The sequence below is a fragment of the Ipomoea triloba genome, chromosome 15 (assembly GCF_003576645.1).
Source record: "Ipomoea triloba cultivar NCNSP0323 chromosome 15, ASM357664v1".
Taxonomy (NCBI): Eukaryota; Viridiplantae; Streptophyta; class Magnoliopsida; order Solanales; family Convolvulaceae; genus Ipomoea; species Ipomoea triloba.
The window spans coordinates 4306021-4327133 of record NC_044930.1 but is presented as its reverse complement, the minus strand read 5'-3'; the positions used below and the strand labels follow the sequence as shown (position 1 = coordinate 4327133).

The following is a 21113-nucleotide window of genomic DNA, read 5'->3' as shown; positions in this document are numbered from 1 at the left end:
ACAAAACATATATAAACTCTAAATTGGTTGGAGTATTTTGACACATTATTAGCCTAAAGTAATTGGGCGGTGCTAATGACATTTCACATTATTCCTCTACTGGAGAGGTGGGGATTGATGCAATTTTGATAACATGTATGATGATGTTAGATGGAGGATGTGGATGGTTATCTTCTTTTAAGTCGCCATAACTTACAAGTCTTCTTTTTCGTTTAGTTAGTGGGGTAAAGGAAAATCATTATTAGTTGGTATTGTCAATGTTGCAAAAATCCCGCCTAGACACCGTTTAATCGGCGCTAGGCGCTAGCCGGCCGCTTAGCGTATCACCATAATCGGTGGTCTAAGCGGCTAGCCGGTCGACTAGGCGCTGACCGCCTAGGCCTCCTAGGCACCGACTAGGTCGCCTAGTCGACAATTAGCTATTGTTCAATTCTTTTTTTAAATGGGTTCTTTCACTTAAAACGACATCGTTATGAGTTTTTTTTTTTTAAGGTAAACGTAGCTATTCCATTAATTCATAACATAAAACGTTTACATCAATGATCAATGAAATGGTAAACCATTCCTTACAGTCAGACATAGAAACAACTTTTCTAACTATGCTATAGAAAACTTGAATCGCATACTGTTTCATAACTATGAAGCTATGTTCCTTCAGGGAGCTTAAAGCTTCATCAAAGATCTGGGTCTTCGTCATCATTCTTTTTTGCTCGCCCAGGATAAGATCAACACTTGTCGAAACCAAGTTAAACGATTTATGCTAATGAAAATGAAAAGCTCGTGAAAGTAACGAGAGGAAAAATGCTCGTGAAACTAACGAGAGGAAAACACAATAATAGAGAAAACAAAAAGTGGGTAAAATCAAAGTAGGGTTGGGAGTTCAAGACTACCAACACAAACCCCAATACCTACCTACTATTATTTTATTCAAAGGGAGAGAAAACGGAAGAAGATGTGTGGCGGTGGTCGGAGGCGGACGGAGCTGCGACGGTGGTCGGGGCGGAAGAAGAGCGAGAACAAACATAGAAAGTGACCAAAACCGCCGGCTCAAAGTTCCATTAGAGCTCCGGCCGGAGGCCAGCGATGGAAGCCGAAGTTGAGCAGCAAAGAAATACGTTTGGTTTTAGAGAGAAAAGGGATGCAACATTAGGGTTTTCTCATCGTTATGAGTTAAATAAAACTAAATTGTTTAAACTCTAGATGTTTTTTAGGTTAATATTTAGTATATTAACTATTAAAGTAGTAAATAGTTTATAATTATCAAGTTTTAAAAATTAAAAAAAAAATTAAACAAATTTTTAAAAAATAAAAAATACAATGGCATCGATTAATCCTCGGCTAAGCGCTCTGCTAGGTACTAGGCGTCCCCCAAGCGTCCGAGGAGTGCCTAGCGATTTTTTAAACTATGTGTATTGTTGCAGTTTATATGTTACTTTGAGATTCAGGTTGGTAAATAAAATTTCGGGGGTAATAAATTATAGACTAAATTTAAATTTGTATTCCATTTACTCATTTGATGTTGTCATTTTCGCAGGTTTGATACCTAAGTTTCCTGTAACTGAGACAAGATAATGAAGGTCAAAGGGAACCTTTCTTAGATGACAAATAAGAAGAAGTCACATAATGTCACAATCACGAGATGTTCATGCAAAGACGGCTTACGCGCATCAATAATTAGACAATCAGTGTACTAATTTTATCCCAATTAAGTTGCAGCATGCCATCACCTTTCTAACCATTGACTAATTCAACAATACGACGCAGTACTTCTTTTCTGAAACAATTCGATCACATAGTCAATATATGCATGTTTACGCATTCATATGACAAACATACATCATAGTCAACTTCGATTTCTACTATAAATACACCATCATAGGAAGTACTCGACCACAAGCCAAGCAACCATTTCTTTCTAATTTCATAGTTGAAACTTGAAACACTCTATTTCTTTTATCCTCATCTCTTTTCTCAGCTCCTACCTTAGTCATGAGGACTGCGATTCCTACTTCAATTCATATTAATGTTGCATTCATACTCTCGTGTATGCTCTTCTCCCTTCTCTCTGGGATGAGCTCTGCTCAACTTTCTGCAACATTTTACTCAAAATCTTGTCCCAATGCCCTTTCCATAATCAAATTGGCAGTGAAATCGACTGTGCAATCCGAGGCTCGAATGGGAGCGTCCTTGCTTCGTCTCCATTTCCACGATTGTTTTGTCAATGTAAGGTTTTTTTTTTTCCTTTGTGTAGACTCCATAACTGAGATTATTAAAATTCCTAATAAGCTTGAATTTCAAATAATGGATATCGTATCTTATACGTTAGACCCCCTTCAAGAAAATTATCATATTGACATTACTTATCTATTTTGTTTTGTCAAATTTGAAACAGGGTTGTGATGCATCAATTTTGTTGGATGACACAACAAATTTTACAGGGGAACAAACAGCTCGTCCAAATAACAAATCAATAAGAGGATTGAATGTGATTGATAACATTAAAGCACAACTTGAGAAATCTTGTCCTGGCATTGTATCTTGTGCTGACGTGGTAGCTGTTGCTGCTCGAGACTCCGTTGTTGCGGTAATAATATATTCATACTCCAATCATTTCTACCTCCGATCTAGCTCATCAATTTTGGATTTTTTTTCTACAAGATAATTATCTAATTATAAAATCATTTCAATTGTTACAAAATTACAGCTTGGTGGTCCTAGTTGGAATGTTTTACTAGGGAGACGAGACTCAACCACGGCAAGTTTGAGTGCCGCTAACAACAACATTCCTGGACCCAATTTCACTCTCAGTCAGCTCAAATCTTCTTTCTCAAACCAAGGCTTTAGTGAAAGGGAAATGGTTGCTCTCTCAGGTGGCCACACAATTGGAAAAGCTAGGTGCACAACATTTAGATCTCGAATCTACAACGACAACAATATAAATGCCGCATTTGCAAAATCTTTACAGGCAAATTGTCCTCAAAGCGGAGGTGACAATAATCTTGCTTCACTTGACACTAGTCCAACCTCGTTCGACAATGCTTATTTCAAGGACTTGCAAAATCAAAAAGGACTCTTGCACTCCGATCAAGAGTTGTTTAATGGAGGTTCTACAGATTCCGTAGTCAACAGTTATAGTTCTAATCCTTCCACTTTTTCAGCAGATTTTGCAAATGCTATGTTGAAGATGAGTAATCTCAACCCTCTTACAGGCACAAGTGGTCAAATTAGAAAGAATTGTGGAAAAACAAATTAAGCTCCATTAAAAAAAGGTGTGAAAGAATATTTTTTGTTTCAACCATTAGTCTTACCAAATAAAGTAGGGATAATTGTGGATGGTGGTGGCAGGGAGTGAAGCCAAATTTTGGATTATTTACATTTTTATTTTCATTTTTCCATTGGAAGTGTGAATTGTATGGACATTTGTTTTGCTTATGACCTAATACACAGTAAAGTTTTTTATTTATATTTTTTTTGTGTAACATATATTCCAATGTATTATTTCTTGTTTGCATATACATAGGCCTGACACAATACAAAAAGTAATCAGACAAATTTAAATCTAACCTTACAAATTCGATCACAAAGGGTTGATCTTTATAGTATGATTCTATAAGAATTAATATATAAGGTCGTTGTGAATTATGATAGACTTTATCACAATATTCACAAATCACATAATTATTTAAACTTTTTACTTTACCTTAAAATACTAATTAATAAATTAAACAAAATGCTACTGCATTGTGGGCACAGGCGAAGGCAAGGGTGTGCCCAGAATACACACTATCTGCTAGCCACGGGTGTGGCCACGCCCGTGACTAGCAGGGGAGGCCTCCAATTCAAGTCTTCGGTAATTGCTTGGGTACTCTCCTCGTTCGCAAGTCAGGCCATGGTCCATCCCAAAACCTACAAAATTCCAAAATTCATTACTTTGATCATCCAATTGTGCTCTCGTGTTAAGGTGGCTCTAACAACTTGATCAAATACTTCATCAAATGCTTCAAAACATCATTTTTTTTGTCAAATCACTGTAATAATTCCGTAAGTGGCCAAAATGACTCCACAATATAATGAGTAACAAGCAAAAAGTACCAAAATATGCAAGAAAAAAACATTACTTTAAGACATTCATCCTGAATTTTATTTCATAAATAATTTAAATTATATTTTTTTTGTAGTCTTGTGTAAAAGGAGGTAAGCTACAAGAATCGCACTCGTAAACATTGGAAAAATTAGTTAAAACTATCATTTAAAGTGGTCATTTTGTGATATAATTTTGGTGGAGTAGTCTATATCCGGTTGGGTCGGGTCGGGTCAATGTAGATTTGGGTTCTTCTTAGTGAGAAGTTTAATTTGATACATTATACGCACAAAATGGATAATGGGTAAATGAAAAATTGATATTCAAAGTGTACCTATTTCAGTTGGAAAACTTGTAATTAGCAATTGTCCCACATTAGAAAAGGGATGTGGTTTCCATTAATATATACAAATCCGTTTTTTTTTTTTTAAGAGGTTGAATTGTATAGCATAAATGCGTAGAGGTGCAAATCTAACTCAAATTGGGTGACTCAGTGACACATTAGATGGGAAGGCCAGTGTCAGGTGCTGGTGCTTATCGGAATTATGACTTTATTGCGATATTCAGAAATCACAATATTATTTAATTGGTGAGTTTAATTTATTCCAAATTTAACTTTTCTTTATAATTTTACTTGATTTTTTTATTTTGTATTTGATTAATAAATACATTTTTAACTCGTAGTGAGATCATTTAATTTATAAGCATTCCATGAAAAGAATTATTGTTACCTCAAGAGATAAACATTATGACATAAATTAAGGTGAGAAAATAAAAAATTTTCTTGGTTGAAGTATGCATCTCAACCAAATTTAAAGATTAAACTAAGATTATCCGCACACCACCGATGAGTGTAAATTGCAAGCCAACATATCCATTTTTACTTTTTTTTTTTTAAATTTTATCTAAGTGTAGTGCAAAGGTTGTAAATTTGCAAGGAATGCAAATTTGACACAATCAACCTCATAGGACCCAATTTCTTTTTTGAATAAAGTTAAATGTTAGTTTGAGTATATTATTATTATTATTATTATTATTATTATTATTATTATTATTATTATTATTATCATTATTATTATTAAATTATATTATATTTTGATTTTTGAGAATGTATTGTAATTGAAAGGAAGCAAAAAATAAAAATATTGATGAATTGTAAATATGATTATTTAGCCATATTTTTAAATGATAAGGAGTAGTATTTTAAAAATAGATGAGTCTTCGAAACCATAATCTTTATTTTTAATGGATGCATGTGCATGAAGTCAAAAAAATATTTACTTTTTAACTTTAAATATTTAATATAAATTTAGATTTATCCACTGATATAGATGCCAATAATAAGGAGAGCAGTGTTAACTGGCATCTCAAGACTTCTCTTTAATTAATTTTATTTGTAGAATTGTAGTAGAAGGCTTTTGAAGTAGTCATATATTTATTATGAATTAGATATGTCAAATGAATATTTATACTTTGTCAACAACTACTTCTAGGAAATATCGGTCCAATATTAATTATTTAGATGAGAAATTCCTTATTTTATTTGACTATAAGTTGTGATTAAAATAAATTAATCATGTCAAAGAGCTTAACTCTAAAGTAAGCAGTGATTGATTTTAATTTTTTAAAGATAAAATATATAAAATATGGAGTATTAAATATGCATCTTTCCATTTTTAGTTTTAACAAAATATATATACAATCTAAATTGGTTGAAGTATTTTGAGACATTATTAGCCCAAGCTAATTGGACGATGCTAATGACATTTCACACCACGGGAGAGTTGGGGATTGATGCAATTTTGGCGACATGTATGATGATGTTAGATGGAGGGTGTGGTTATCTTCTTTAGCCATAGCTTACAAGTCTTCTTTTTCGTTTTGGTAGTGGGATAAAGGAATATCATTATTAGGTGGTATTGCTGCGGTTTATATGTTACTTTGAGAATTAGGTTGTTGTTAAATAAAAATTTGTGGGTAATAAATTAAAGCCTAAATTAAGATTGTTATTGCATTTACCCAATAGATGTCATTTTCGCAGATTTGATACCTAAGCTTCCTGTAACTGAGGCATGATATATACTGAAGGTCAAAAGGAACTTTTCTTAGACGACATATAAGAAGAAGTCAAATAATGTCGAAATCACAATATCACATGATGTCCATGCAAAGACGGCTTATGCCATGCGCTTCAATAATCAGACAATCAGTGTAGTAATTTTATCCCAATTAACTTTCTAATCATTGACTAATTCAACAATACGACGCAGTACTTGTTTTCTTAAACAATTCGATCACATAGTCAATATATGCATGTTTACGCATTCATATGACAAACATACATCATAGTCAACTTCGATTTCTACTATAAATACACCATCATAGGAAGCACTCAACCACAAGCCAAGCTACCATTTCTTTCTAATTTCATAGTTGAAACTTGAAACACTCTATTTCTTTTATACTCATCTCTTTTCTCAGCTCCTACCTTAGTCATGAGGACTACGATTCCTTCTTCAATTCATTTTAATGTTGCATTCACACTCTCGTGTCTGCTCTTCACCCTTCTCCCTGGGATGAGCTCTGCTCAACTTTCTGCAACATTTTACTCAAAATCTTGTCCCAATGCCCTTTCCATAATCCAATCGGCAGTGAAATCGGCTGTGCGATCGGAGGCTCGAATGGGAGCATCCTTGCTTCGTCTCCATTTCCACGATTGTTTTGTCAATGTAAGTTTTTCTTCTTTGTGTAGCCTTCATAATTGAGATTCTTAAAATTCCTAATAAGCTTGAATTTCAAATAATGGATATCGATTCTTAAAATTCCTAATAAGCTTGAATTTCAAATAATGGATATCGTATCTTACATGTTAGGCCCCCTTCAAGAAAATTACCATATTGACATTACTTATCTATTTTGTTTTGTCAAATTTGCAACAGGGTTGTGATGCATCAATTCTATTGGATGACACAACAAATTTCACAGGGGAACAAACAGCTCGTCCAAATAACAAATCAATAAGAGGATTGAACGTGATTGATAACATTAAAGCACAACTTGAGAAATCTTGTCCTGGCATTGTATCTTGTGCTGACGTGGTAGCTGTTGCTGCTAGAGACTCAGTTGTTGCGGTAATAATATATTCATACTCCAATCATTTCTACCTCCGATCTAGCTCATCAATTTTGGATTTTTTTTCTACAAGATAATTATCTAATTATAAAATCATTTCATTTGTTACAAAATTACAGCTTGGTGGTCCTAGTTGGAATGTTTTACTAGGGAGACGAGACTCAACCACGGCAAGTTTGAGTGCCGCTAACAACAAACGAGACTCAACCACGGCAAGTTTGAGTGCCGCTAACAACAACATAGACTCAACCACGGCAAGTTTGAGTGCCGCTAACAACAACATTCCTGGACCCAATTTCACTCTCAGTCAGCTCAAATCTTCTTTCTCAAACCAAGGCTTTAGTGAAAGGGAAATGGTTGCTCTCTCAGGTGGCCACACAATTGGAAAAGCTAGGTGCACAACATTTTCAGGTGGCCACACAATTGGAAAAGCTAGGTGCACAACATTTCGATCTCGAATCTACAACGACAACAATATAAATGCCGCATTTGCAAAATCTTTACAGGCAAATTGTCCTCAAAGCGGAGGTGACAATAATGTTGCTTCACTTGACACTAGTCCAACCTCGTTCGACAATGTTTATTTCAAGGACTTGCAAAATCAAAAAGGACTCTTACACTCCGATCAAGAGTTGTTTAATGGAGGTTCTACAGATTCGGTAGTCAACAGTTATAGCTCTAATCCTTCCACTTTTTCAGCAGACTTTGCAAATGCTATGTTGAAGATGAGTAATCTCAACCCTCTTACAGGCACAAGTGGTCAAATTAGAAAGAATTGTGGAAAAACAAATTAAGCTCCATTCCAAAAGCGTGTTTAAGAATATTTTTTGTTTCAACCATTAGTGTTACCAAATAAAGTAGGGATAATTGAGGGATGGGGGTGGCAGGGAGTGAAGCCAAATTTTGGATTGTTTACATTTTTATTTTCATTTTTCCATTGGAAGTGTGAATTGTATGAACATTTGTTTTGCTTAATTATATCCTAATACACAGTAATTTTTTTTTGTGCAACATATATTCCAATATATTATTGCATGTTTGCATATACATAAATTCAAGTCCACTTAAAGCTATTTTAAATGATTTTATAAACCGGTAAATGGCATACCATATAGAATTTACATATTTGATTATGAATTGAAGTTATAATAGTATATCAACGAATTATAGGATTGAAGACTAAATCTGATAAAAATCATGAAAATTAAGGTAAAATTGTAATAAAATTATTTATTGAGAGCTAAATATGAAAAAATTATCGAATGCTAAATGATGATGATGATGATGATGATGATTGGATGTCCAAGACTTTTCTTTAATTTGTAGTAGTGGGCTTTTTAGAGCATCCACATTGATGCATATTGGGGAGTTAATGTCAGAAATCAATGCCACTTGGAGGAGAGAGGTGAGGGAGAGAAAATGAAGAAGTCTTCCTGCAAATGAAGAAATAATAGTGACACTGGGACCCACTGCAATTAATATTACAAGTGAAGAGCCATGCTTGGCTGCAACGCGCCCGCTCAGGCAAGCCTGACATTAACATTAATTTTATTTTATTTTTTTAATTCAATTTTGTTTTTTTTTTTTTTTTGCAGTTGTCATCCCTCCCCATTTTCTCTTTCCTAATTACATTTACAAAAACTTTCAATAACCGTGAAATATCCCCACGGATAAGAATGCTCTTAGGCAGCCACTACATACCTTGAATTGAATGTTACTCCTATATTTATTATGAATATGATATGTATATACTTTAATTTGTCAACAATTACTTCAAAGGAAATATGCATCCAAATATTAGTTAGATGAGGAATCTTGTATTTTATTTGACTAAGCCTATAAATAACACATGAATATTCATGATCTTGACTAGTATACCTAGCAACATGGGAGTTAATGGCCAAGTCAATCGTGTCAAGGAGCGAAACTTCGAAAAGTAAGGTGGTTGAATTGAGTATGAAATTAAAATTTGAAAAGTGAAATTTATTTTACATGCTTAGCACACTTGGATACTTAATTAGACAATTTAAACAATTTTCGAGCAAAACCAAATGATTAGTTTGAATAACTTTTGTTAAAATAGTGATACATTGAGAAGTCATTTGGTTAAGTTATATTACGTATCACTTATATATGATTACTTGCCGACTTGGAAGCTAAAATCAAATCGTAAAAACAAACTTGCACCACAGCCGGGAATCGAACCCGGGTCTGTACCGTGGCAGGGTACTATTCTACCACTAGACCACTGGTGCTCTTTGAATTGGCTGTAACGCATATGTTTAATTATTATGAGTGCTGGGTTGCAAATTGTTTTTGTGTATGGCTATTGACACAATACTAGTGGATTTTAATTCATTTAGAAATAATTGGATTAGTAATTTATTATTTGAAACGTGTGTTAAATTATTAAATTTTAACAACTAATGACAAATACTCCGTAAAATAATAAGTAAAAGTGTTTGATCTAGTTCAATAATTTTTTTTTCTGCATGATGTAATTGGAGGAAGGCCAGGTCTAGTTGTACTCAATAACTCATTAGTTAAGGCAGTTCAATTATTAATAAAAAGAATATGGACCAAAGATGGCAATAGATTATTTTCAATTCACTCTTATCTTATAGTGACTAGTTCTTTCTACGCGCTTTGCGCCTAAACGTGTGCCCAATATCTAAACTTAATTAGCAAATCATTTTGAAATAGATAAAGCACATTTGTAAAATTGTTTTTTTTTTTTTGAGTTGCAAGAAGTTTCATAAATAATCTATGTAAGGTTTATTTTTTGGGTGTATTTGAAATTAACACAAGGAATATAATTTCATTGTGATGAATATATACGACTATGATTTTAAGTAAGGATACCCATCGTTGTATTGCAACTATTTTCTCCTTTGTTATTTAGTTAACATGTAGCTTCTATTGTTTCCAGTCTCACATAAATGCAATTGGAAATGACTTTTTTTAAGTACTACTAACTCTTTTACAATGTAGTATATGTCCATACATACTTTCCCAACATATTGAAGCACAAAGAGTCGATGCCTCCATTGGGATTCGAACCTGTGACATCCCTATCAAATTATGTCTTCGAATAAGTTTTAATACCTTGTAGGTCCTTGCACTTTTATTATCAATTGTAAAATTAGACTAAATTTTGAAAGTAAGAAATATAGCACTCATGTTCCATATGAACAATTGTATCCATAAAGAAATTTGCATCTAATATAGTAAAATCAAGGTCTAAATGTAAGGTTGAGGAACATGTGATATCAATGAATTGTAAATTTGTAATTTTGACCTCTAAGTCGTTTCATACATTTGGTATACATATTTCTAGCCTTTTTTTCTTTTTTCTTTCTATACTATATGGAATGACTATTTTTTTGGAATAATAACAAATTTACATTATATTTCATCAAATTAAACACTTAAAAATTCTTGAAAGTTATTTTTTTTTTAATTCCTAAACCAACCCCTTTAGTTCTTATATGATCATACCTAAAATTATATATATGAAATATTGGTGCAAATTATTGTAAACATTAAAAATTTTAAAATTAAAATAAGAAATTTCATTTTCTCATATGATCAATACATTAGCATCAAAGAGTTATTGCAATATATCTCACCCACCATACATATAGAAACATTTTAAATATAGTAGAGGAGAAGCAATTAACATAGTATTTAATGGAAACATATTAGGAAACGTGATTACATAGCACTTAATGACATATTAAGAAAAGATGGAAACAAATTATACTTAACAGATTATACTTAACAGTAACGGAATATTCCTGGGTATTTTTGTCTACCAAAAAATTATGTACAACATTAAAAACAAAATGTACAAACAGATCAGCAGTAAAAACACGGACATAAACTGAGGACATAACTTGGATTCATACTTATTATGTTTTTAGATATTGTGAGATATATATTGAGATAGGCGTTTAAGATAAATAATGTGCATCTTAATAATGCTAATTATTTATTCATATAAATGTGTGTTATATGAAAATAAATCATCAATAAGAAATTTTAAGATTAATTTCTTATTTAACTTCGACTATGATGACGTTTCTTGATTTATTTATTTAGTGATTTCTTAACTAATAACTTGGCGTGGTTTTATTCTCAACTTTAGTAATTTTATTTGAGTTAATTTCATTTTTTGTCCTAGATTTATAGGTGGTAATTCACTTTTAGTCCTTCTTTTTCAAAACATCTATTTTTGGTCCTAGTATTATTGTGGCATGACAAATTTTTGTCCTGCGTCAACAAAATCGTTGAAATGTCATAAAATACATTATCTAACCCTAAAAATTTCATTATTCTAACACATAAAAAGTATATTATTCAAATTCATAAAATACATTATCTTACACCAAATATTTATTATTTTAACACGCGCACGGAACTTGCACGGAAAGCGCACGAAGCAAGGAATTTTTTTTAACATATTCATTATTCTAACACGTGCACAGAACACACACGGAGCAAGGAAATTTTTTTTAACATCAAGGTTAATTATATTTTCCTGTAGTGTTAGATGGTCGGCCTATTTTAAACTAAGCGAAAGAATACAATGAAGTGATGAACCGTGCTCAACTTGCTCCATCTCTAATTAAGGTAACAAGACTATGATTCAATATCGCTGTCAAATAATCAAAAGCTTTGTAGCTATGGGATTCATTTCCATGGGAGGAGGTCAAAGAAGAGCATTATTATTATGAACAAAACTTTCTCACTGTTATTACTTATTATATTACTACTAATATAAGACTGCAAAATCACACGAAAAAGGAAGCCTAAACACAACAAAAATTCCTTGTCTCAAACGTTGTTGAAATCAAGAAATGAATGGATTCATACTTGAACAGAAACACAGTCCAGCAATTTCTCAGCATCCTTCAACCTCAAAACATCATGGTAGATATACCTTCTTACCTATCACAACACAATACAGCATAAATTCATAATCTATAATGCAGGCGCTGAAGAACTTATCCGTAAGCAGAGCCGCCAGCCACCCAGGAACAAGATGTGAATTGCCTAACTACAAACCAAATTAACAAAGAAAAATTATTATCTTTATCCCAGAATATTCATTATCCTAATACAGGCACAGAACATGCACTAAGCAAAATTTATTTTTTTTTTTACATATTCATTATTCTAACACACCCCAAAATATTCATTATTCTAATACGTGCACGGAACGCACACAGAGCCAGGCTTATATTTGAGTTTTATATAATTAATTGAGACATCATATTGAAGGTGAAAGGGAAATCTTCTTAGATGAAAATAAGAAAATGTCAAACGTCGGAATCCCATGCAGAGACGACTTACGCGTATTAATAATCAGGCAATCAGTGTAGTAATATCACTCCAAAAATGACTATTTCAATTTGCTTTGAATTCTTTCACAATTTACTTAAGGTTGTGTTTGGAAATCCGGAAAAGAAATCATTTTTCAAGTTTCCTTTGTTTAGGAAGGCATGAAAGATTTTATGAATGTAGATAGGGACTGTTTTGTAAATAGATGTTAGCTGATTGGGTTAGAATATAGTATTAATTGATAATATTAGCTAATTGTAGAAAAATGTTTGGTAAATTAGAGCTTATAGATGTTTGGCATAATTTCTTTTCTCAAAAGGCAATTGAAAAGGTTACTTTGAGTAGCCTTTTGAAATTTAGTATTTTGGAGTTAAAAAAAAAACTTATTAATAAAACGCATATATTAATTTTTTAACCAAATCAAATAACTAATAATGGTCAAATAGGTCAAAATTGACTGTATTTACCAAACAGGGCCAGCCTTATAAAGTTTAATTATTTAAACCTTTACCACCATTCGCATATACAGATTCATTACGAATGCATGTGAAAAATGTGTTAGGGTTCACTTTCTACAGACAACCTTAAACTTAGTTAATTAGCTGCAAGAAAATGTCATCAACTTGCCTAAATCAATAATTAGCTAGATTACCCACCCGACCGACACCAAATGGCGAAAATGACTCAAATCTGTCTTCTACTCTTCTAGTCCCACCGAAAACAATATCACTTGGATCTGTGAATCTAACCTTTTTACAACTAAATCAATATAAGCTAAACGTATGAAAATGACAACTAATGGATAGTTGTAGCATTAGAGTTGAAGTCTAGGGAGAAATTATAATATATAGCTTTAGGACTATTAGTTGTAAGTTGTATTCATTTTAATTTTTCAAATTATAATAAGTTTTTAGTTTATAACGTATAAATATTAACTTTGAATATATAAAAATAATATACAATTTAATAATTATACAAATATGTAATAAAATTAAAATTTTGTATAATTATAATTAAATTTCTAGTGGTTTAGTGTTTTTTAATATGGAAAAGGATATGTGGTTTATATGAAGATTCATTGATGGAATTCGAGAAAATTTTATGAAACGACTAATATGTCTTTTAATAATTTAGAAATTTAAAATAAATTGTTAATGATAACAAAATCTATAAGTAATAATGGTTTGAAACTACCACATTAAACATAATTAAAGGGTAAATTTGTATAAGATAATTATTCATGGAGTGAGTCTACAATTTAGGTATAATTAAATAATTAATGGACTAAAACTATCATTTTTTCTATATAAAATATAAATATTTTATCTAATTATCACCATAAACATTTAATTGAGATTTAACACCTTTTGAATCTTTACATCGCCAATATATGATAGAGAGACTATGTCCACATGTGGTGTGTGGTCTATCCAAAAGGTAATCAGCATACACACGTAAAATAACATGTTAAAAATATAATATATAAATACACAACAATTTATAATAAATAAGTTTAAGGCATGAATTTGGTTCCATCCCTTAAAACTATATTAAAACAAAAACAACTCAAAATAAGTTTTTTTTTTTTTTTAAAAACAACTTAAAATAAGTTTAATAGGTCAATCAACTGTTTGCAAAAAAAAAAAAAGTCAATTAACTCAAAATAAGTTGATAAAGTTTTCTTTTTTGCCAATCGTTAGGTGTAAGGTTTAAATCATATTAAGGACGCCAAGATTAGATCTTGTGGTCTAGTAGCACCCGTTTGCACTCTTATATGGAAGGGGGTGGGTTCTCGCTTTAGTAAATGCGATATTGACTTTTTGTGCTTCAGTAAGATGAACAGTTGCAATAACAGAGTCAATAGCATTAAAAAGGAGAAATATAAATTTGACGTTATTTTAGAGCAGGGATGAAGGGCCCAAACTTATATTAAAACTAAAACTCTTGATTATTAATTTCTCTACCGTCCCAACCCCCAATTAAATTCTACAGTATTCAACAATCAATTATAAGTATGGGAACAGTTTTAAAATTATACAAGTAACATAATTGATGCAAACAAATCCTTATTTATTCGAAATTTAATGCATGAAAGAAACTCAAGCATACTCCACGGAAGACCGAATATAAGAAGATAATGTTTTTTTCCTTTTTTTTCTTTCTTTTTTTCTGTAACAAATATATGTGGATCTCCCACGGCTCCTCACACCTGGACCAATTGAATAGTGAAAAAATTAATCATGGTGACTCGACTTATCAACAAAGACTAACTTTTGTTTATTGTGTACAAGGAGCCCCTCATTTGAGAGATTGTTCCCACAATGTCGTTGGTGAGACTCGATCTCATTAGTCTCTTGTGACAAATTTATCTATGTGACATGCATCAAACTCTTTTTTTTTTCTTTTTCATATAGCATGCGATATTTTCATCACCATGATACTAATTTAAATTTCATGTTAGTTTTTGTCATAAAATTTAACTCTTACTCTAAAGAAAAGTTGACATCGAACTCTTTAGTATAATGCACACATACAATAACAATAATTTGTGGGAAAAGGGTCAAATACACCCTTAAACTTTACGTGAAAATACAATTAAGCCCTTGAACTTCAAAAAGGTGCAATTAAACACTTGAGTTTGTCAAAATTAGTCAAATAAGTTCTATTTACCGGTAAATTATTCATTGTTGACCACTCCTTATTATCAGAATTTAAAAAAAAAAAAAAAAAATCTTCCGCCAACATGGAAGGGTGACCAGCGCTTGGATAAGCCAAGCAGGTGTCATTACGATCTCCTTCTCCAACTAGAGAATGTGATCCGCCTTCTCCATGTTGGAGAAGGCGGGGCGACGGTCTGGTCACTCACTGGAGAAAGTGACCGACCTTCTTCAATTGTAATTGTAACCAACGACCGTTCGCAGACCTTTGGAATGATTCGCCGTCTGTCAGAATGGTTATCGTAACCCTAATGAGTAATGACCAATTATCCCATGTGGATAACCAACTATTGGGTTTGAATACACTAAAATGTTAAGTTTAAGTGTTTAATTGAATTTTTTAAAAGTTCATGACTTAATTAATTGTACTTCGGTGTAAAGTTTAGGGACGTATTTGATCTTTTTTTCTTTTATTTGTGGCCAAAATTCTTTTGTTGTTAAAATCTCATCAAAAGATTACATTGTATTGTTAGGATTATTACCTTGGGTCCCCCATCAATCGATCCTAAATGCCGTCGTGAACATAACAGTTGTTGGACGAATAAATTCAATTGGTCTTGGCCTATGGTGACTCAAAACTCTAGATTCCCGAGTGACTGGCCAACGTAACAAAAAATAAGTTATTACCTTTGGAACCTGCACAATAAGTTATAACTACAAGATCGATATTCTCGTTGGGGTTACACTATTCACAAAGCCAGCAACTCATTTACATGTGTTTTAATTGTATATTAATTATCAAGTCTCTTGTAACAACTAAATTCCATAAGTTGCCTATAAATATTAATTTTATGTATTATAATTTAAAAAAAAAAAAAGAAAAAAAAAAGACTGAAACTCTACTGTTGTAATGAAACTCTTTACCCAAATCACCTCAAGTGACTAACTTCATCTTCTTCTTTGTTACTTTATTTGCTTGCGTACTCAATCCTAGCTTAATCCAATTGATTTATGTTGGGATCATTGATTTAATTTACTTACACCAGCATACATATGAGGTGTTTGGTAAATAGTTGTTAGCCAATTGGGTCAGTGAGTTTGATAGTATTAGTTGATCGTAGAAAGATGTTTGAAAAATTAGTTGTTAGCGGATAGCTGATTACATGCAAATGACTTTCTCAAAAAGCTAATAAAAAAAGTTACTTTGAGTATATTTTTGAATTTTAGCATCTTGGAGCAATAAGTTATTAAAAAAATTTATTAATCAAACACTTATATTGACTGTTTAACCAAGTCAAACAACTAATAGTGGTCAAATAAGTCAAAATTGGCTTATAAGCTAACTATGTTACTAAACAGTACCATAGTCTTATTTTATATGTAGTTTTGATCTTCGTTTATTTGGAGGTATTATGCTTAATTTTAACTTATTTTAATTCATTAAAGATATTTATTGATTGATTTAATTTTTAGGTGGAATGTTAAAAAGTTTAGTCACCGCATGTGCATGTAGGTTGAGACGAATTTTAAAAACGCCACCTTTCTATAACCACATACATAATTAGTTTTCTTTTTAAAATATTTATTTCTATCATCAGAACCAACATACACAACTTGGGTTGTGTTTGGGTTAAACGTTAAATGGTCAAAAGTAGTTAACATTTTTGTAGTATAATTTGAACCCAAAATTACAGGTTAGAGGTCATAATCTTTCATTTCAGTTGATGCTAATGAAGTTAATCAAAAATTTACGGGTAACTCATAAGTTTTTTTTTTCTTTATAAAGATTAGATTTAAACACCTATGTGGATGTTACATGTTAGTTAGGAAATTAAGTAGTCTTAAATCTTAATTTGGATGCATGTCTTGAGACTTTTCTTTATTTGTAGGCTATTGAGGGTACTGTGTGACTCTTATGAATGTTAATAGTACATTTATTATGAATTAGATATGTCTAGTGGATACATGTATATTCATACTTTTTCAACTACTTCAAAGAAAAATGAATCCAAATATTAATTAGATGATAATCTTGATTGTATTTTGTTTGAATATAACTTGTCACCAAAAAAAGTCATGTTGTCTTTGTCTAGCAACTTGGAAGCAATGGTCTAATCAAGCATCTCCAATAGGCATGATTTTTTAGGCGTTTCCGACATATTACAATGACAGGGGAGAGAGAGAACAAAAGCAAAAAATAAATAAATAAAAGAAGAAGAAACCAACCATCAGAGGAAAAAAAAAAATAAAACAGAAGCTTTCACGCGCCTGCTGGGCGTGCAAGGTGCGCTGAATGCACGAACAAGACATGTTCAATCAAAAAATCACTCTTCCTGCAAAGACTCATTTCCTTCGTTCTCTCTCCTCTCCCTCTCTCCTCCACATAAGCTTTGCTTCCTAAAAACCACACCGTACCAAAAATCACTATATTGGTTGCCCGCATCAAAAACCACTATTGTATACTTGATACAATAAAAGTGTGTGTGTATATATATGACTTAAGATGCTCCCATGCAATTGCTGCACTAAGCCTTCTCCCCCTCAAGGCCACAAACATCTCCACCTAGCTAGCATATGCCTAATTATTCACCCAAGCCTTTATTAGATCAATACTTCATCAATCATAAATTTGGCTAACTTATTATTTATGTTATTAAAATTGTACTCCGTAATATAATAATAAGGGTAATATTACCTTATGTTAAACTTACATGTTATTAACATGACAATGCCATGTTATAAATTAAAGTTGACTAGTTGCTTAAAAATTAAATTTAAATCATTAAAAAGAGAGAGAGAGGGGAATTTGAACTTGTCTTCTTACATTAATATTATCAAAATGCCATGCCATCTACGTCAAGACATCCCATTACATTGATTAAAACGTAAATTTCATTAGAGTATAATTGCTCGTCATTAAAAATAAAAACGACGTAACAATATATTCGATCATTAAGTGATGTAAAATTTTTTAACTTATTCAGAATTATCATTTAAATCATAAAAAAAATATCTATCTAAATTGACTAATGTATGATTATATTCAAAGACTAAAATGAACTTTACATTCCATAAGATAATTTTATCCATTATTTATAATTAGTTGTCACTTCCTTGGCGTATAGGTTCAACATCTAAGTTTTCTATAATTGAGACATGATATTAAAGATGAGAGAGAACTTTTCCTTGATGAAAAATAAGAAATTGTCAAATAATGTCGTAATTAATCACATGATGTCCATGCAATGAGGGCTTTACGCGTTTCACTTAATCATCAGCATACTAATGACGACCACTCAATTGAATTATTGAAGACTTGCATTACAGTTCCAAGTTGTAGCATCCATCAACTTAACTTCGATCAATTCTCATAATTGACTAATTCTACTATGGTTTCTTTCACAAAGCTAAACATGTTTAAGTATTCTAAGAGAAACATTATCGTATTATAGTAAAGCTACATCTTGGTTTAAGTCTCTACTATAAATATATGATAATATGAAGACAACAAGCACTATCCACAAGCCAAGCCACCATTTCTTTCTTTGTTTCTAAGTTGAAACTTGGAAAACTTCCTTTCCTTTCTCCTTTCTCATACAATAGTAGTCATGATGAAGACTACAATTCCTTCTTCAATTCATATTCATGTTGCAATCATGCTCTTCTCCCTTCTCGGTGGGCTGAGTTCTGCTCAATTGTCTACAAATTTTTACTCAAAATCTTGTCCCAGTGCCCTTTCCATTATCAAATCTGGTGTGATATCCGCCATTAAGGCTGAAACTCGAATGGGAGCATCCTTGCTTCGTCTCCATTTCCATGACTGCTTTGTCAATGCAAGTTTTTCTTCAATTATATTATTCTCTACGTAGTACATACAATTTAATGAAATAACGATGTAATATTAGTGATATTATTTTTTTGTTTGTTTTATAAATTTGAAACAGGGTTGTGATGGATCGATTTTGTTGGATGACACATCAACTTTTACGGGGGAACAAACTTCTCTAGCAAATAACAACTCCATAAGAGGATTGAACGTGATTGACAACATTAAAGCTCAACTTGAGAACAGTTGTCCCGGTGTTGTATCTTGTGCTGATATTGTAGCTGTTGCTGCTCGAGACTCAACTGTTGTGGTAATAATTAGTGATCTTAAAACCAATCATGAAGTATAATTGTAAAAAGTTACTAAACCAACCATTTTACTTGTTACGATATTACAGCTTGGTGGTCCTAGTTGGAATGTGTTATTAGGGAGACGAGACTCAACCACAGCAAGTATAAGTGCAGCTAACAACAATCTTCCTGGACCAAATTTTAATCTCAGCGCACTCTTATCTTCTTTCTCCAAACATGGCTTTAGTGCTAGGGAATTGGTTGCTCTCTCCGGTGGCCACACAATAGGGAAAGCTAGGTGCACAACATTTCGATCTCGAATCTACAACGATACCAACATAGATCCCTCATTTGCATCATCGTTGCAAGGAATATGTCCTCGAAGTGGAGGTGACAACAACCTTACTCCAATGGACCCCACTCCAACCAAGTTTGATAATTGTTATTTCAGGGACTTATTGAAGAAAAAGGGACTCTTCCATTCTGACCAAGAACTCTATAACGGAGGTTCTACAGATTCCATAGTCAAGACGTATACCTTTAATCCTTCCATTTTCTCCAAAGATTTTGCAGATGCTATGCTGAAAATGAGTAATCTCGGTCCTCTCACAGGCTCAAGTGGCCAAATTAGGAAGAATTGTGGGAAAGTTAATTGAGTTCCATGCATCCAAATTGCAATATAAGTATATTATAAGCTTCAACCACGAGAGTTACCAAATAAAATGGGGTTATAAGGATGCGTGGAGAAGCCAAAATTAAAGTTGGATTATTATGAATATGTTGTTTTGCGTTAATCCGTTGTAAGTGAGAATTATATATATGAAATTTGTTTTGCCTGTGCATGTCATAATATATTGTAACTTTGTCTATATTATAATGTAATATATTCCAATATTTACTGCCTGCTTATGTTTTTTTTTTTTTGAATATAATACAACACTGGTGTAAATAATAAATCCGGACAAAAGATGAACTAACTTTAATGGTAGAGGATAAGGAAAATGTCTTATTCTTTGTATTAATTGTTTGTTTAGTATATATAATGATTGTGTTTGCAAGAAGTAGCATTTTGTCCTTTTTAAATTATGTACAAAGTATTTATAGTAGCTCCTTAACTTCTTTTAAGAAACAACGTAACCATGCGATTTGAGCACTCCACATGCAGATAGGGTCTAAAGTATCCAACAATCACGTTGAACTCGTATCCTCCCAGCATGGCCTTGACTTCAAGCTTCGTCTAGCTGAGCTCACATTAGCCTCAGCTCGACTCCAAAGTCATTTTGGGTTACTTTCCTCAACCTCCACTCCTCGTCATGTTACGTCCATGTTTTTATTAGAAGAATAAAATAAAAAGGAATAAAAATTATGACTCACTTCTTTTCTTAAATCAATTTAAATGTCATGTGGATACGGAGTGATAAAAAGTTTAATTTTATGTATTATTGTTCATTATATAATTATTATATGGAATAAGCCTTTGAATATTCTTAGTTCTTACTGCTGACTCTTGTCAATTCATCCATAGCGCTTCCCAACCATTATTGAAGATGACTTGTCCAATTTTATCTTGTTTGACTCTATCTATATATATATATATATATATATATATATATATATATATATATATTAATATCAACTACTCTTCTAAATATTATATTTTTATATGTTTAATTTAATTCATGAAACTTATTTTAAATTATTTTTTTATAATATTTGAAAACATTTTAGAAAATTTCAAATAATGAAAACATTCATTATTATAAATATATAAATGCGTTGACATT

The 21113-nt window shown here is 32.0% G+C and overlaps 3 protein-coding genes and 1 non-coding gene across 7 annotated transcripts; 3 read left to right on the top strand and 1 right to left on the bottom strand.

The window, feature by feature from the left end:
• The first annotated feature begins 1903 nt into the window (after positions 1-1903).
• On the top strand, positions 1904-3295 carry LOC116006726 (cationic peroxidase 1-like). Of its 2 annotated transcripts, XM_031247216.1 has the most exons (4): positions 1904-2044; positions 2147-2223; positions 2393-2584; positions 2705-3295. In XM_031247216.1, the coding sequence occupies exons 1-4, from the start codon at positions 1990-1992 to the stop codon at positions 3251-3253; spliced, it is 873 nt and encodes a 290-aa protein (XP_031103076.1). In that variant the 5' UTR covers positions 1904-1989; the 3' UTR covers positions 3254-3295. The 2 variants fall into 2 exon arrangements, with proteins under 2 accessions (XP_031103076.1, XP_031103075.1); XM_031247215.1 differs by having other exon boundaries at positions 1913-2223.
• A 3069-nt stretch (positions 3296-6364) lies between these two features.
• Positions 6365-8224, top strand: LOC116006725 (cationic peroxidase 1-like). 3 transcript variants are annotated; one of them, XM_031247213.1, is made up of 5 exons: positions 6365-6810; positions 7021-7212; positions 7333-7379; positions 7464-7582; positions 7625-8224. In XM_031247213.1, exons 1-5 carry the CDS (start codon positions 6577-6579, stop codon positions 8005-8007), a joined length of 975 nt encoding a protein of 324 aa, XP_031103073.1. In that variant the 5' UTR covers positions 6365-6576; the 3' UTR covers positions 8008-8224. The 3 variants fall into 3 exon arrangements, with proteins under 3 accessions (XP_031103073.1, XP_031103074.1, XP_031103072.1); XM_031247214.1 differs by having other exon boundaries at positions 7333-7388; positions 7473-7582; XM_031247212.1 differs by having other exon boundaries at positions 7333-7582.
• A 1171-nt stretch (positions 8225-9395) lies between these two features.
• Positions 9396-9468, bottom strand: TRNAG-GCC. The gene has a single exon. It is a non-coding gene; the product is annotated as a tRNA-Gly (tRNA).
• Positions 9469-18756: 9288 nt separating this feature from the next.
• Positions 18757-20232, top strand: LOC116007167 (peroxidase 4-like). The gene is made up of 3 exons (XM_031247774.1): positions 18757-19046; positions 19158-19349; positions 19437-20232. The coding sequence occupies exons 1-3, from the start codon at positions 18822-18824 to the stop codon at positions 19983-19985; spliced, it is 966 nt and encodes a 321-aa protein (XP_031103634.1). The 5' UTR covers positions 18757-18821; the 3' UTR covers positions 19986-20232.
• The last annotated feature ends 881 nt before the right edge of the window (positions 20233-21113 follow it).